The sequence below is a fragment of the Callionymus lyra genome, chromosome 7 (genome assembly GCF_982586985.1).
Source record: "Callionymus lyra chromosome 7, fCalLyr1.hap1.1, whole genome shotgun sequence".
Classification (NCBI taxonomy): domain Eukaryota; kingdom Metazoa; phylum Chordata; class Actinopteri; order Syngnathiformes; family Callionymidae; genus Callionymus; species Callionymus lyra.
In genome coordinates, this window is record NC_141824.1 from 16,351,630 (window position 1) to 16,365,632 (window position 14,003).

Sequence of the window (14,003 nt, forward strand, 5' to 3'; positions counted from 1 at the left end):
TCCATCTTAATATTTTAATTGAAAAAGTTTAGTATTTTACATTAACTTAATGCAACCAAAGAGAAAACAATGGAGTGTGTTAGAGAATTCACGAGGACACACGAGCGCACACCTGCGTAAAACAAATAGATTTGTAAATGACGTCATGATCTCTCTGGGGTTAAATCAAACCACAGTCATCGAGCAGTGACGTCATCACCGGAAGCAGATGCGCAGGTAACTTTTCAGCGCAGTCTGACAAGGCGTTGTGGTGTAGCAGCGTCATCTAACGGTCAAACCAGAGAACTACAACAACAGGCTGCGTCTATAACATGTCAGTCGAGAAACGAGAACTTTTTTTTTTTTTTAATGGATGAAATGACTTTTCGCGGAAATGTCGAGACTTCTGGAATTTTCTTTTTGATTCGTTGTTTGACTCCATTTTCCCTTTATCGTGACGTTAATAAAACCATCAACACAGGAGTTGCTGAGCAGCTCAGAAATGATTCCAGAACACCAGCCACACACGACTACTGTCGTGTAGCGACACCTGCTGGAGGCTCGCTGGTGTTCACTCGGACCTCACAGGCTAACAACTATGTTGCTTCAGAAGACAATGATGCATCTTTTTTGCATATTTATGAGGTTAAATTATTCTTTTTTTTTAATTCACATTAGAGCATTCTGAAGTCTCTCCAGCAGGGGTCAGCACTGGGCTCTTACAGGCTTGTAACAAACGAGAAGGAAGAAGTTCGACCGGCACAAGACTAGGGAAGTGGTCGAGGGGTTACCTGAGACTGCGAAAATGAGCCGTTCCACTTCTCCTCTGAAAGTCCTCAAAGCCGTGCTTCCTCTTAACGCTCAACCAACACCGAGATCACCTGCACCAGTCCTTCCAGCTCTGAATCAAGGTCACACCGCCGTCGTTAAAGAGGTTCCAGGACTTACACGTGTGAACTAAAGTGTTCCTGATAGTCAAGTCCTCTCAGATGTCCCGCTCATTTCTGCGGCTGCTGTTGTTGAAGACTTTCCAGCAGGATTCTCTTGTGAGCCGGATCGAACACTCCCGCCTCCTCCAGGTCTTCTTCTGTGATGTCACTGCAGTTGATAACAGAAAAAGAAAATATTATTATTTTTAAAATCAACTTTTGGACTCGTCTCTTTTGACTTGTTGGTACCTGAGGAACTCCAGGTCGTCCCAGCCGTTGTGCAGGAGTCCCTGTTCGTAGCGCTCCAGTCCCAGTCTCTGCAGCCACTCCCCCACTGACGACTCCCCCACTGAGAGGGAAGAGCTGCTGCTGCCCCAGAGTGCCTGAAGTCAAACACAGTTGAATGTTACATAGTGCTGCTTTAAAGCCTGTGTCCACAATGTCAGTATATTGAATGGTTTAATTTAACATTTAAAATGTTAGGGTTTTTTAAAAATCGTTTTTTATGAACAATTTATTTCAACAATTATTATATCGGAAGGTTGAATTCTTTTGGTTTTTTTTATAATTACATTAAAAAAATTCTAACATTTTCTTAATTAATCCGGGGGGGGGGGGGGGGGGGGGGGGTTTAAACATAGTGTTTAATATTCCAATTCCAATAATAAAAAAATCTAGCCTTTTAAATTTAAATTTTACATTTCCATTAATTCAATAATACCACTTCTAAAAATGTTCGTATAAGATAGATAGATAGATAGATACTTTATTCATCTCACAGAGAAATTCACAAATGTCGCTGCAGGTGATAATGGTGCCAAGGAAGGACAGACTGAGACGGTACATGCCTTCATTTCCATTATTACTGGTCATTTTTTTAATGCTTCCGAAAAAAAGAAAAAAAGGAAACAAACCCAACACATTCATCTTGTTTTGTCATCAAACACGGACGGTGCCGGTGGATTTCTGACAATGCAGTTACATTCTAATAGCACTAAGGGGCGCCAGAATAAATAGATTAAATGTGACCCGGAGGCCCGAAAACAAGTGTGTTTGTGGTATCCCTTGTGTTGCCTCAGGGTCAAGGTGAACAACCTCCCTGGGTTCCAGAAATACAAATGCAGCGGTGGAGGTCTTTCACCTTGACCCAAAGACAACACAAGGGATACCACAAACACATTTGTTTTCATGCCTCTGAGTCACCTTGACCCAGAGATAATACAAGGGATAAACAAACAAAAGATTATAATCTAGAATGCTTATAGAGGAATTAAATTAATATAATTATCAAGACAGCAAGTTGTCCAGTTATTTTATTTAATTAAAATAAATAAAATTAATAAATAAATAAGAAAAATTAATAATTGGATCTGAAATTATAAAAAAGGATTATCTAGACCAGGGGTCGGGAACCTATGGCTCGCGAGCCAGGTGTGGCTCTTTTGATGATTGCATCTGGCTCGCAGATTTCGGCTTTTCAGATAAAACATAAAATATTATCACTTGTTTCAGGGGTGGGCAATACGTCGATCGCGATCAAAGCTGTTGCGAGTAGATCGCGTGATTTAATAAAATATGATATAAGAAAATAGTAAAGAGAGCTCTGATTGGCTGCTGTGCATGTCAATCAAATGGTTATTGTGCCAATTGGTTGAAAATTTGATTGACATGCACAGCAGCCAATCAGAGCTCCTGCCTCTTCCACTGAACGCACAGAAAAGATCATATGAATCGAGAATAAAAAGAGCAAAACGTTCGACAGTCATTTTACGCAATTCAGAAAAAAGATATAGAATTATAAGCTTGTTTTTTTTAAATAATATATCGAACAAAATAATGCTCGTTTGATCGCTTGAGGTTCTTCTCTACGAGAGTCACAGAAACATGACGTCAGGTCCATCAAAGTTAAGCTGCAGGTTTCAATGAAAGCGCAACAAATGCTGGTTTTCCTTTTGTGATCGCGGTCCTTAAAACACACTTGTATTAATACACCATCACATGATGACTATTTGTAAATTACCTTTATCTCACGAATGTAATAAGAATACGCAGAAACACAAACACGTTAAACAGGTGCAGGTGAGACACACATTCTAATGACGTCAGAGACGATCAGACAAAGCGATGATGATGTGAAGTTACTGATGAACAGTTTTATTCTCGTTAAACTTCATCTGAAATGTAATTAATCCACTTGTGTGATTCATATCAGACATGTTTAAAATGAACAAATATAAACTGTTAGTTTGAATTCATGTTTTCATTTGTTTTTATTTTTTCAAGATCACAGAAATTTTAGTCTTGTGCTTCATTTAAATATGATGGACATATTGAAATGGAGGCATGGAAAGGGATGAACCCGTCTGAATTCTTTGTTGATTTTGATGAACAAAGGAAAAGGGCTTGAATTCGTGTCAAGCACAGATTCTTACATCTGAATATTATTTATATGGCTCTCACTGAAATAAATTTCCAAATATTTTGCTTTCATGGCTCTCTGAGTCAAAAAGGTTCCCGACCCCTGATCTAGACGATGAGTTGCCCTTTTATTTTATTGCTTTTATGCTGTGGCAGCACTTCTTTAAAAAGGATACACTAAATAAAAAAGCATTTTAAACTGTAAGATCTCGAGAAAAAATAATTGAATGATAATGTTAACATTGATTTGCAAGAATAATCGTTTTTTTGTTTAGTTTTGTCCTGAAAGGGAAACGTTTTGTCCGACATGACCTCAAGCTCTTGACCGAGATTCTTTAAAACGGTGACGACAACATCGGAACTTCTCACCTCCTCCGGGAGATCTTCAGCGATGCTCTCCGTGATGCAGCTCCTGGGTGGGAAAGTCCTGCAGGCCTCCAGACCCAGACCCATCAGGGGTCCTCTGAGAGGAGGCGGGGCGGAGGGGGCGCGAGGAGGCGGGCCCGAGAACTCACTCTCGCTGAGCGTCTTTGCCATTTGAAGCACAGAGCAAGACTGATCATCCAGCATCCCTCCTCCTCCTCCTCCTCCTCCTCCGCCTCCTCGCCTAAAACCATCGCCCAGAGCCAGAGGTGCAGCAGGACTCGCTGCAGGAATCCTGACCTCGGCCAGGTCCGGGTACAGAGAGCGAGGTTTGGGAAAAGGGGGCTCCGTGATCATCTCCAAGGCCCCTTTGGGAAGCGGGGGAGGAGGGAAGTCCGGAGGCGGTCGATTCAGAGTCGTCCCGACCGTGGCTCCGACCTGCGCCCCGACAGCACCGTCGTCCTCCGAAGACCCCTCCTCGCTTATGGCCCGGACAGGGTGAGCGCTCGGGGGCCTGCGGGCGTGAGGGTTCGCACAGGGGGGTTTAGTCCGAGCCCCGGCCACGGGAGCTTTAGGAGGAGCAGGAGAGGTCGGCGACTGGAGGGCTTCGGGAGAAATGGCGGCGGCGGACTGGTTGGGAACCCCTTCCAGGATGTAGTACGCCGGGTTGTTGTAGCTGTTCTTGCTGACTGAAGGATCTCCATCTGACGGATCCTGCTTTGGTCTGGAGGTCACACGAGAGAGAGTGAATATGTGTAGAACCTGTGATAGGCATCAAACGACCTTCATACACATGACAGTAGGGGTGTGAGAAAAATATGTATTTACTTAAATGTAGTTTTATTTGTTATTTATCAACAGCACTGAACACATTTAAAAAAAACTACTTTGAATTTGGTTTTAAAATGTATTTATTTTTAGTCATTTTCCTCACTATATCGTATTGTTGATTCTTTCCAATACACACCCCTACGACAGATGATTAAAAGTGTTTTTACTTCGAGGGTTGTAAACATCTACACATAAAAAACAGTTGACAATTCAAATCAAATAGAGGGTTGTGTCAATAAAGTTTCAAGCCATGTTGTCTCACAGCGACGACTCACGATTTTGAAGATTGTTAAAAGTACGACAATTTTATTCACACATGTGTTTATCGTCCTTATACAGGGTTAAAAATGTTGTAAATTAAAAAAGAAACTAACTTTTTGAATCTTCATCGATAAACGAGGAAACACTATAGTATTTTTTATGGGTGATAATTGAATGAATCATATAATTACCTTGACTTAAAGTACTAAAAACTGCAGCTACACCCAGTGTTAAGTCAACATTTAATGAAGTTCTGTTATACAGTCATTATGTTAACTTTAATTCAGTAGATATTTGAAGTGGATCCACGAGACTTAGTCTTTGTCTGATGACTACTGGAACGGCTTTGATGTAATTAGGAGGTGTTTGAATGGAGGCAGAACCCTCTAGTGGATGTTAAGTGCAAGTGCGATAGAAAGAGGTCATAAATCTCTGACGCGTAACTGTTTACTGAGAGTTGAAAACATGTAGAAGACGTTTCAAATGTTTAGATATCCAAGGTCTACTGCATATAAACACTCCACCGATCTTAGCAACAAGTACAAGTGGAGCGGGAAGTGTTTTTTTTTCTTTAAATCAACAACAGGGATGTAGTCGACACAGAGTCAACGGATTCAAGATTATCTAGGGACGGGTTTTGACCCTTGTAGGATCTCAGGGTCAAGGTGACCCGAAGGCCAGAAAACATATGCGTTTGTGCTATCCCTTGTGGTGGGGGTCGATTATCATGACCCAGAGACCACACAAGGGATACCACAAACCCATTTGTTTTTGGGAAATCGGGTCACCTTGACCCAGAGAGATACCACAAGACAGAGGCGTGTTACTAGTCCAATAATTTGACGATCACATGATCAGTCTGACACCATGACGTCGATCCAAATAAATCATGTTGTACAATTCGTTATTTGATTAATAGTTTGTGTTTTTGTGTCGTCACCTCGCAGCCGTTTCCTCCTTGCTCGACTTTTCTCCTTCCTCGCTGACTTTGCCCAACTCTCCGAGCTGCTTACGGACCAATGACGGCCTGATGACAAAAAGCTTTGCATTAAAAAATATATATATGAATAATATTTTTACACTTTTTTTATATTCATAATCAGAGACGTTACCTTCAGTCTGTTGTGAATTTCTTTTTTTTTCAGTATTTATCATTTGGGACTTATGATACAAATAGATGTAATAACTGAAATTTGTCTGTTTACAGAAGTCGTTTTTGCAAAAAGAAAAGTGTAGCAGCTGCTGTAGAAGTCTTTTGCTGACATTGTGTTGACACTGAAATGTGATGTTACAAAAATATGGTGCACTTGGTTTCCCTAAATGAGGCTAATGGGTTAAAACAAACAGTAATATGGTGCGGCAGGACAAAAATGTTAACCAGGTTCAACTGACTTGACGTATTCGTGTCCCACTCTGGACGCCAGGGTGGACTTCCCTTTTGGAACGCCGGTTTCGTCTTTGTCCACGCTGATCCACTCTAGAATGAAGTCAACAAAATGAAACATCATCAGGTGTCGCACAGAAATCCAAACAATTTAGGTCTCAACTTCTCAAGTCAATGGATTAACACAATGCGATGTTGCTAATTATCGAACAAAAATAACTACAAAAACACTGAAATAAAGTCAAAAAGGATGTTTCTTCTTAAAATGACAAAGATTAGATTGGATCTAGAATGACACTAATGTGTTAAGCTATTTTGTATTATCAACAAACAATTAAAATACAGAAAAAATAATACAAAATAGATGCATAAAAAGAGTAAATAGAAATAAACGTGGATAATTTGAGATCCAATTCTTTATCATTTAATCATCATAACCTTTGTCATTTAAACATCTCAATCAATTTATTTTATCTCAGGGTCAAGGTGAACCGAAGGCCCGAAAAAAAAATTGTTTGTGGTATCCCTTGTGTTGCCTCTGGGTTAAGGTGAACAACCTCCACCACTGCATATGTATTTATGGAAGCCATAGACAACAAAAGGGATACCACATACACATTTGTTTTCGGGCCTATAGGTCACCTTGACCCTGAGATAAAATAAATTGAGATGTTTAAATGACAAAGGTTATGATGATTAAATGATAAAGAATTGGATATCAAATTATTAAAAAAATCAAATCATCAGTATGTTTAATGTTGGATAATAATATTACATGTGTAAGAAATGTTGGTGTAGATAAAATTCGTATACTTCAAATAAACATGTATAAACTTAGAGCGTTTGTTCATTATTGTGTTGCAATTAAACATCTGACCACTAGATGTCCTACAGTATTACATTATATCGTATTGTTGCCCTTGTATCGCGATATGTGTCGTATTGCCAAATTCTTGCTAATACACACATCTATTCTCTTGTTGCTTTTGTGTTTATTGTACACGCACCGTAGGCACATAACTACCCACAATCCAGAGTTTCAAAATTACCGTAGAGTCTCTCCCGGGTTCCCATTCTCTCAGACGGGACTCGGACCCTCATGGACCCCCTTATATTTCCAGTTTCCTCGCCCCGATGCGACAGGTAGGTGTGGAACTGCTGTGGTGTGCTGCCAATCATCGACTTCAGCGCCAACACACACTCGCCTGAAAGAAAGAATAAAAAAAAACATGAACCTTTCTAGTATTGCACCAGCAACTTCCTCTTTCCGTACCGTAGGATTCGTAACCGTCCAGCGATTTCACCGTGAGCAGCAGGTGCTGGTCCTGCAGGTACTCGATGTCGGACAATAAGGGTTTGAGCGTCGTCAGCTGCTTGTTGGACCAGCCCACGCGCAGGAAGTTGACGTTGTCGCTGCTCTGGCTGTCGTTCTCGTAGCTTTTCTTGAACTCTGCAGACGGGAGACAGAGCGTATGGCGAGGGGGGCAAAGGTCACGGGCATCGAGGTGAGCGGAAGGAAATGCGGGACAGGAGAGGGGAGACAAGTTGGGATTTGCTTTCGGACAATTTTCTGGAGCGACAAATATGGATGCTAGTTAAAAGGTTTACTGACTGCCTGAGTTTGGGAGGAAGGACAAGGAGCGTAGAAAAGAAAATGTCGTTGATAGAAATAGAATTAGACGAGTCTGGTGTGTCGGCTCACCTTCCAAACATGTGGAGTAGAATTCGATGAAGAACTTGGTCCGACTTGCCGTCTTCACGATGGCCTCGATGCTCTCAAACTCAATGTAGGCTTGCTCAGAGGATTTAAGACCTGGACCAGAACAGACAAATAAAAAAAGATGCACTTTGGTTAACATTTTACATTTTGAAACTTTTAATTTTTTTACTGAAATTATTTAAGCATTGAATTGCATTTTTATGAATAATTGAAGTCAATAGGTTCTATTTTGAAAGGTTGAATTTTATTTACATTAGTTTAATTCAATAATATCTATATTAAAACGTTGATTTACGTTTCAATATAGTCATTTAATTCCATCTTTTTCTTTGAAAGTGAGAATTAATTGTTCTACTACCAATCATTTTAAGAAAATACATTTTGAATTAAATATATTTGAACTTTTAAATTGAATATAAAAATGCTGGCACTATTATACCAACATTTTCATATCAAATTTAAAAGACAATTTTCTTTTAATCTCTATGTATTAAAACAACTTAATGTATTAAAAAAATATTTAAATAATTTTATTCAATTTTTCTTATAGTATCAACCTTTGTAATGTTAAATTTAACCAATCAAAATTCTGATCGCACTGATATACTTTGACAAAAAAAACTTTTTTTTCACCTTTTTTGGAGACAAACTGTGAGGTTACGCCAACCTCGAATGTTGCAAACACAGGGGAGTGATCGCTGGTCACAATATCGTCGGTACAGCCTGAAACAGTTGATAAGACAACGTGAAACAAAGAGAGGAAGTTTGACCTTCACAGAAATCTTTTTCTTCCAAACTAAAGCAAGAAAAAAAAACCATTATTTTGGTAATTGTTTGTTTCCAGCAGGAAATACAGAGACAGCGGTTCCACTCTCTCACCATAAGAGTTGCAGACGATGTGTGTTTCTGGATAAGACTTCCACAGGATTCTGTCGCACCAGGAAGGAACGTTTGTCCTCATCTGAGAAGGACAAAAAGCTCATGTTGACAAAACTGAAGCAAATATATTTCTGTCATTGTCGGACTTACCCCTGTGGCTTTCTGCTTCTGCCAGACGTACGTGTCCCTCGAGCCTCGCTCGTAACGATAGGTGGGAGGAAACGAGATCTCTTCCTCGGCTGAGGACGAAAAGAACAAAATAAGATTGACCACTGTATCATAGTGTGTAAACAACAACAACTGGAGACAAAAACAATTTGTGTTCTGATAAATAAAATAGTTCATTAAAATGTATCTGGTTTATATAAGGCAGAAATGTCTCACTAAAGTATTTGTGTCAAACTTAAGGCCTTTGATTGCCAACGGCTAAGATTTTGCACAGAAAGCATATTCTGTGACGACAAGCCTGGAGACACTTCCGTTTTCACGACCATGCAAGTACAGTGTTTTGACAGTGGAGGGCGCTAGAAACAAATATCAGAATAAGAATCAGAAAAAGTTTACAGCCAGTATAGTTTTTTGTTGGTGTGGATACATTATTAAGTAGAATGAATGAAATAAATACATAAATAAAGTACCTGTATATTCAAATAACATAAGTGACTAGTATATTAATATTATATCTGAACATATTAAACATATATAACCTATTAAATAATACAATTCAAATAAATTATTTAATTAAATAGCAGTTTTATTACCCATGAATATGCCTGTTTATAATTAAAATCTATTCATTCATTTATTCGTTTTAATTTTTGTATACATTTGTACACAATGTTTGCCATCTATCCATCAATCACTTTTGAATTTTGAACTACGATCCAACAAAATCTGAACTGTATTCAAACAATTTGTCATCTTTCTTGGTTTCTGTATTAACTCATTGTTCAAGATTAGAACTTTACTAGCGTTTTTCTAGCAATAAATAATTAATGAAAATGTAAAATTTTTGAATTTTCGAACGGTGAAGTGGAGATTTTATAGTCATTGCAGTAATGAAGAGGAGAAATACAAACCAAATCGCAAAAAGACTTTGTTCTTCTCCCTCTCCAGGTTGAGCTGGTCCACCTTCAGCAGCGGCTCAAACTCCTTCCTGTTAATGTAGTTGAGTATTTCCTGGATCAGGAGAGAGATCAGAGTTGAGTAGGAATCTCAGCGGGACTAGTTCTCATCGAGAGAGGGCTCACCTGGATGTCCATATCCAACCTGTAGTTGAGATCTCCGAGCCAGAACAGGTTGGTGAACCGAAGCGAGATGTCGAAGGAGCTCAACTGTTTGTCTCCTAACGAAAGGAGCCGCAGGATATCCAGATAGTTCTGGTTACGCCTGTGGGGGATGAAACACAGAATCAAAACACGGTAGTTCCATCGGAAGTTTAATTTCAGCTTTACCGTGCAATTTTCTCATTCCCTGAAGTTAGGTGACAGTTGACGAAACCGAATGATGTTCCGTTGAACATGAAGGACACGCCCACTGCACCTTTGTTGCCTGAAGAAAAGTATATTTAGATTAAAAACCAGTGGAAAGTATAACAGAAATGTTTCTGTATATTTATTGTCATTTTCGTGTCAGACAAAAAACATTTAAACAATCCACATGACACAGGCCTGAAAACGAATGTGTTTGTGGTATCCCTTGTGTTGTCTCTGGGTCAAGGTGAACAACCTCCACCACTGCATATGTATTTTATATGACAAAACTAGGCAAAACTAATAATAGCAATTAAGTTATTAGTAAGTAAACGAAAAAATAATGATCAAATAATTGTGAAACAATAGGGATAAATCCATTCACTTTTACTGAAACCCAAAAACAAAACACAGAAAAGTAAAATACAATTTCATTAGCATTAGCAATCATAAGCATTAGCGTTAGCAATTACTAGCATGTTGCTACAGTTGAATAACAATGATTCTTACTTCACAACTTTTGAAAAATGTAACTGTTGTGCCAAAAAAGCACGATTATCTTTAAGAAATGAAACATTTTTATTATTTATTTTTTTTTATTTAAAGGAGTTTAGTACCTAATGTGTTGGCGATCCCGGTCTTGACACTCGACATTCCCACATGGCTGATCCGGTTTTCATGTTCTGGTTTCACCAACACTGCGATCTTTATGTTCCACAAAGTCTGCAACGCTACCTGTGCACGACAGCGGAAGATTGTCATTCAGGTCGAGTATAAAAGTGCATATTTATTCATGTAAATAATAGTTAAACTCACCAGTTTATAATCCAGCTCCGTCTGATCTTTCAAAATGACCCGCAGTGACTCCACCCACTCTCGGTCGCCCACTGAGTTTTCTTGAGTTCCGAAGACGTACAGGTCGTGTGGGATGGTGACGGTCATCTCGTCGAGGGTCTTCCCCAGACCTCGGCACAAAACCCAGGAGGCCACAGATTTAGGTGAAGGCACTGAGCCTGAAGATGCACACGGGAGAAGAACGTTTGAATGATGTTGCTGGCAAACAAGGAAAACGGAAGGAGGTTTGGAAAGACTCGACATGATAGACGTCAAATAAATCCATCACTCACAAGAGATGTGAGAAGATATCGATAAACACATGTGTGATATTTGTATATTTCAACTCCTTCCCCTTTAAAAACACTTTTTATCTACTTACTACTACAATTACTACTACTTGTACTTTTACAACTAATTCTACTTCTAATCCTACTACTACTTTAACTACTTACACACTACCAATTCTACTACTTTTACAACTAATTCTACTACTTCTACTTATTCTATTTCTACTTCTACTCCCACTACTACTTCTACTTATTCTACTAATACTCCTGATTCTACGACTACTTATACTACCAATTCTTCTACTACTTATTCTATTCTACGACTTCTACTTCTAATTATTCTACTACTTATTCTATGACTTCTACTTCTAATTCAATCGCAGCTGAACAATGAAATCCCGCAAGATCCTGGTGATAACTGAGGACGAGAGGATACAAATTCCAGCAGCTTTTAAAACAGATGTTTGGACATATATTGGTTTCAAACCAAATGAAAGAAGTTACGGCTTCCTCAAGAGTCATGTGGTCTGTAAATTCTGCAACAGCAGAGTCAAGTACTCGACGATACAACAAATAATATACTTGTCAATACACAACTCTATCACTCACCCATGTTCCAGGAGCCAATGAAGACGGAGATCATGTCTGGTTCATCCTGGTTGGAATGCTTGTTCTTCATCAGCTGCAGCAGTTGACAAAATGCTTCTCGCTTCTGAAACACAAGGAAACAGAAGAACTTAGAACGTTCGCAGAAGCTCGACTTTATACTTGTATTGTACACAAGTTATCAAACCTTAGCACTGGCAAAGATGAAGTCTTTCCTCTGGCTCTTGTCCTTCTCCTTCTCAAATACAATACCAAGCTTGTTCTGGACCCGCTGAGACTTGATCAGCTGACGAACTGAGAGACGAGGACAGACAGAGCGTCAAAAAAAACAAACACAGTGGTTATTAAAGTGTTTCTCCTCACTTTTGTCATGTGTGAAGGTGGTCCAGTCCTCCTGACTGTCTTTCACCTTCTTCATGACCACCAACCATCCTCTCTCCACGTCAACTGACAGGGTGTACTTCTGACTCTTGCCGATCTTGGTCAGCTCGGCAAGGTAGACGTCCAGTTTCACCTGCAGTTGGGGAGAAAGAACCTAAACCTCAAGCAATGATCAGAAAAGAGGGATCGATTTATATGGGATCGACATTTTCGCTTATGATCCCAAATAGAATTGTCAAACTCAAAGTCACTTTGTGTGGCTGCCATATATACCTTTCAATATTAAAGTAGATTAATGTCCCTTTAGATACATGTGATTTAGGAGAATGCCAACAAAAAACGCTTACACTCACTCTACAGTAGGTGGCGGCAGAAGCAAACGCGGACAGAGCCTTTCACATTTTTTTTCTTTTTTGTTTGTATAAGAAGTTAAAAAATATTTTTATATAAGCCATTGGTGTAACCTTAATCTTATATTTGTTTAAGGTTCACACATTTAAATTTTGAATTGTGAGTGTTTAATTATTTATTTTTTTAGATTTTTGTACTGTAATTTATGTGATATTTATTAATATTTGTTATATTGTCCAGGTTTGTTGTGCATCCATATTTGTCTTATTTAAGATTTTAATTAGTATACTTCAAAAGTTAAATAAAGATATTTAATTCAAATCAATGAATGTCTAACTCAATTCTTAGCATTTCATCATAATATACAGGCCTGGCTTACAGAGATGTTATCGTCGATTCTATCAAATGTTGTGCTACACATACAATGTCACATACAATGACTTGTATAGTATGACCAACGACAATGCAAACTTAATCGCAACAATGAACAAACGCCATGAATAATCACGCTTAAAAATGTAAATATTTTATTTTAGACGTACAAAAATTATGAAATAAATATGAAGAAAAAAATATATACACAAGTGATTTTATGATTGATATTCCTTTAAAAAGTAAGACTTAAAACGGTACGACACATTAACTGATGACAGTACAGGAAAGAAGCCCTAACATTCCACCGAGCCAGGGAACTCTTCAGCAGAGTGACATCACTGAGCAGTCAAGTTCAACAGGTCCTGTGACAAATCTCCTTGAACACTGAGCTTCAATGAAGACTGAAAACATTATTAAACCACCCGAGTTATTCATCCACCCCATACTCAATTCATATGATCGACTGCAACGTTGTTCATGTCAACTTTCATGCAATCGTTTTCAGAAAAGGCTGAATAGTTTTTTTAAAATCAATGCTAACATCTGTTAGCGACTTGGTGGGTGTGTGTGTGTGTGTGCACGCACCTCAAAGGCCTGCACAGGGATGGCTTTGCTGTGTCTCATGGAGAGAGGAGGGAGCGAGCAGGGAGAAGACAAACTCATGTCCTGAAGGGCTTTCAGGGCCTAAAAAAAGAAAGAGAAAAAAAAAGAAAGTATAAGGAGAGGCCGACACACTCGCTCGCACACACGCAGCAGTATTGTTGCCAGCTGCGGCGTCGTTGTCAACAAGGAAACGGCTTCCCATTTCCTGGATGTGACCCAACAGGAGCAGAGGAGGTGGAGTCGGAGGCATCACTTGATTGGTTTCCTTCCCTGCCAGCAGCTCAACACACTGCTCGCACACTTACTGTCATTAGATTTTTTAAATCA

The 14,003-nt window shown here is 39.1% G+C and overlaps 1 protein-coding gene across 1 annotated transcript in view; it reads right to left on the reverse strand.

Moving 5' to 3' along the window:
- inppl1a (inositol polyphosphate phosphatase-like 1a) overlaps window positions 1–14,003 on the reverse strand; it is a 27,609-nt gene continuing 13,606 nt past the window's right edge. Inside the window, exons 8-27 of the mRNA XM_087795213.1 lie at window positions 13,659–13,757; window positions 12,330–12,480; window positions 12,154–12,260; window positions 11,970–12,072; window positions 11,053–11,249; window positions 10,854–10,971; window positions 10,219–10,315; window positions 10,015–10,153; window positions 9,844–9,943; window positions 8,915–9,003; window positions 8,765–8,846; window positions 8,519–8,608; window positions 7,868–7,978; window positions 7,439–7,615; window positions 7,215–7,370; window positions 6,174–6,258; window positions 5,722–5,808; window positions 3,696–4,413; window positions 1,158–1,291; window positions 1–1,077 (exon numbers count right to left, since the gene is read on the reverse strand). Of these exons, the coding sequence (XP_087651339.1) occupies window positions 978–1,077; window positions 1,158–1,291; window positions 3,696–4,413; window positions 5,722–5,808; window positions 6,174–6,258; window positions 7,215–7,370; window positions 7,439–7,615; window positions 7,868–7,978; window positions 8,519–8,608; window positions 8,765–8,846; window positions 8,915–9,003; window positions 9,844–9,943; window positions 10,015–10,153; window positions 10,219–10,315; window positions 10,854–10,971; window positions 11,053–11,249; window positions 11,970–12,072; window positions 12,154–12,260; window positions 12,330–12,480; window positions 13,659–13,757 (2,940 nt within the window). The 3' untranslated portion in view covers window positions 1–977. The remainder of the gene's footprint in view (window positions 1,078–1,157; window positions 1,292–3,695; window positions 4,414–5,721; window positions 5,809–6,173; window positions 6,259–7,214; window positions 7,371–7,438; window positions 7,616–7,867; window positions 7,979–8,518; window positions 8,609–8,764; window positions 8,847–8,914; window positions 9,004–9,843; window positions 9,944–10,014; window positions 10,154–10,218; window positions 10,316–10,853; window positions 10,972–11,052; window positions 11,250–11,969; window positions 12,073–12,153; window positions 12,261–12,329; window positions 12,481–13,658; window positions 13,758–14,003) is intronic.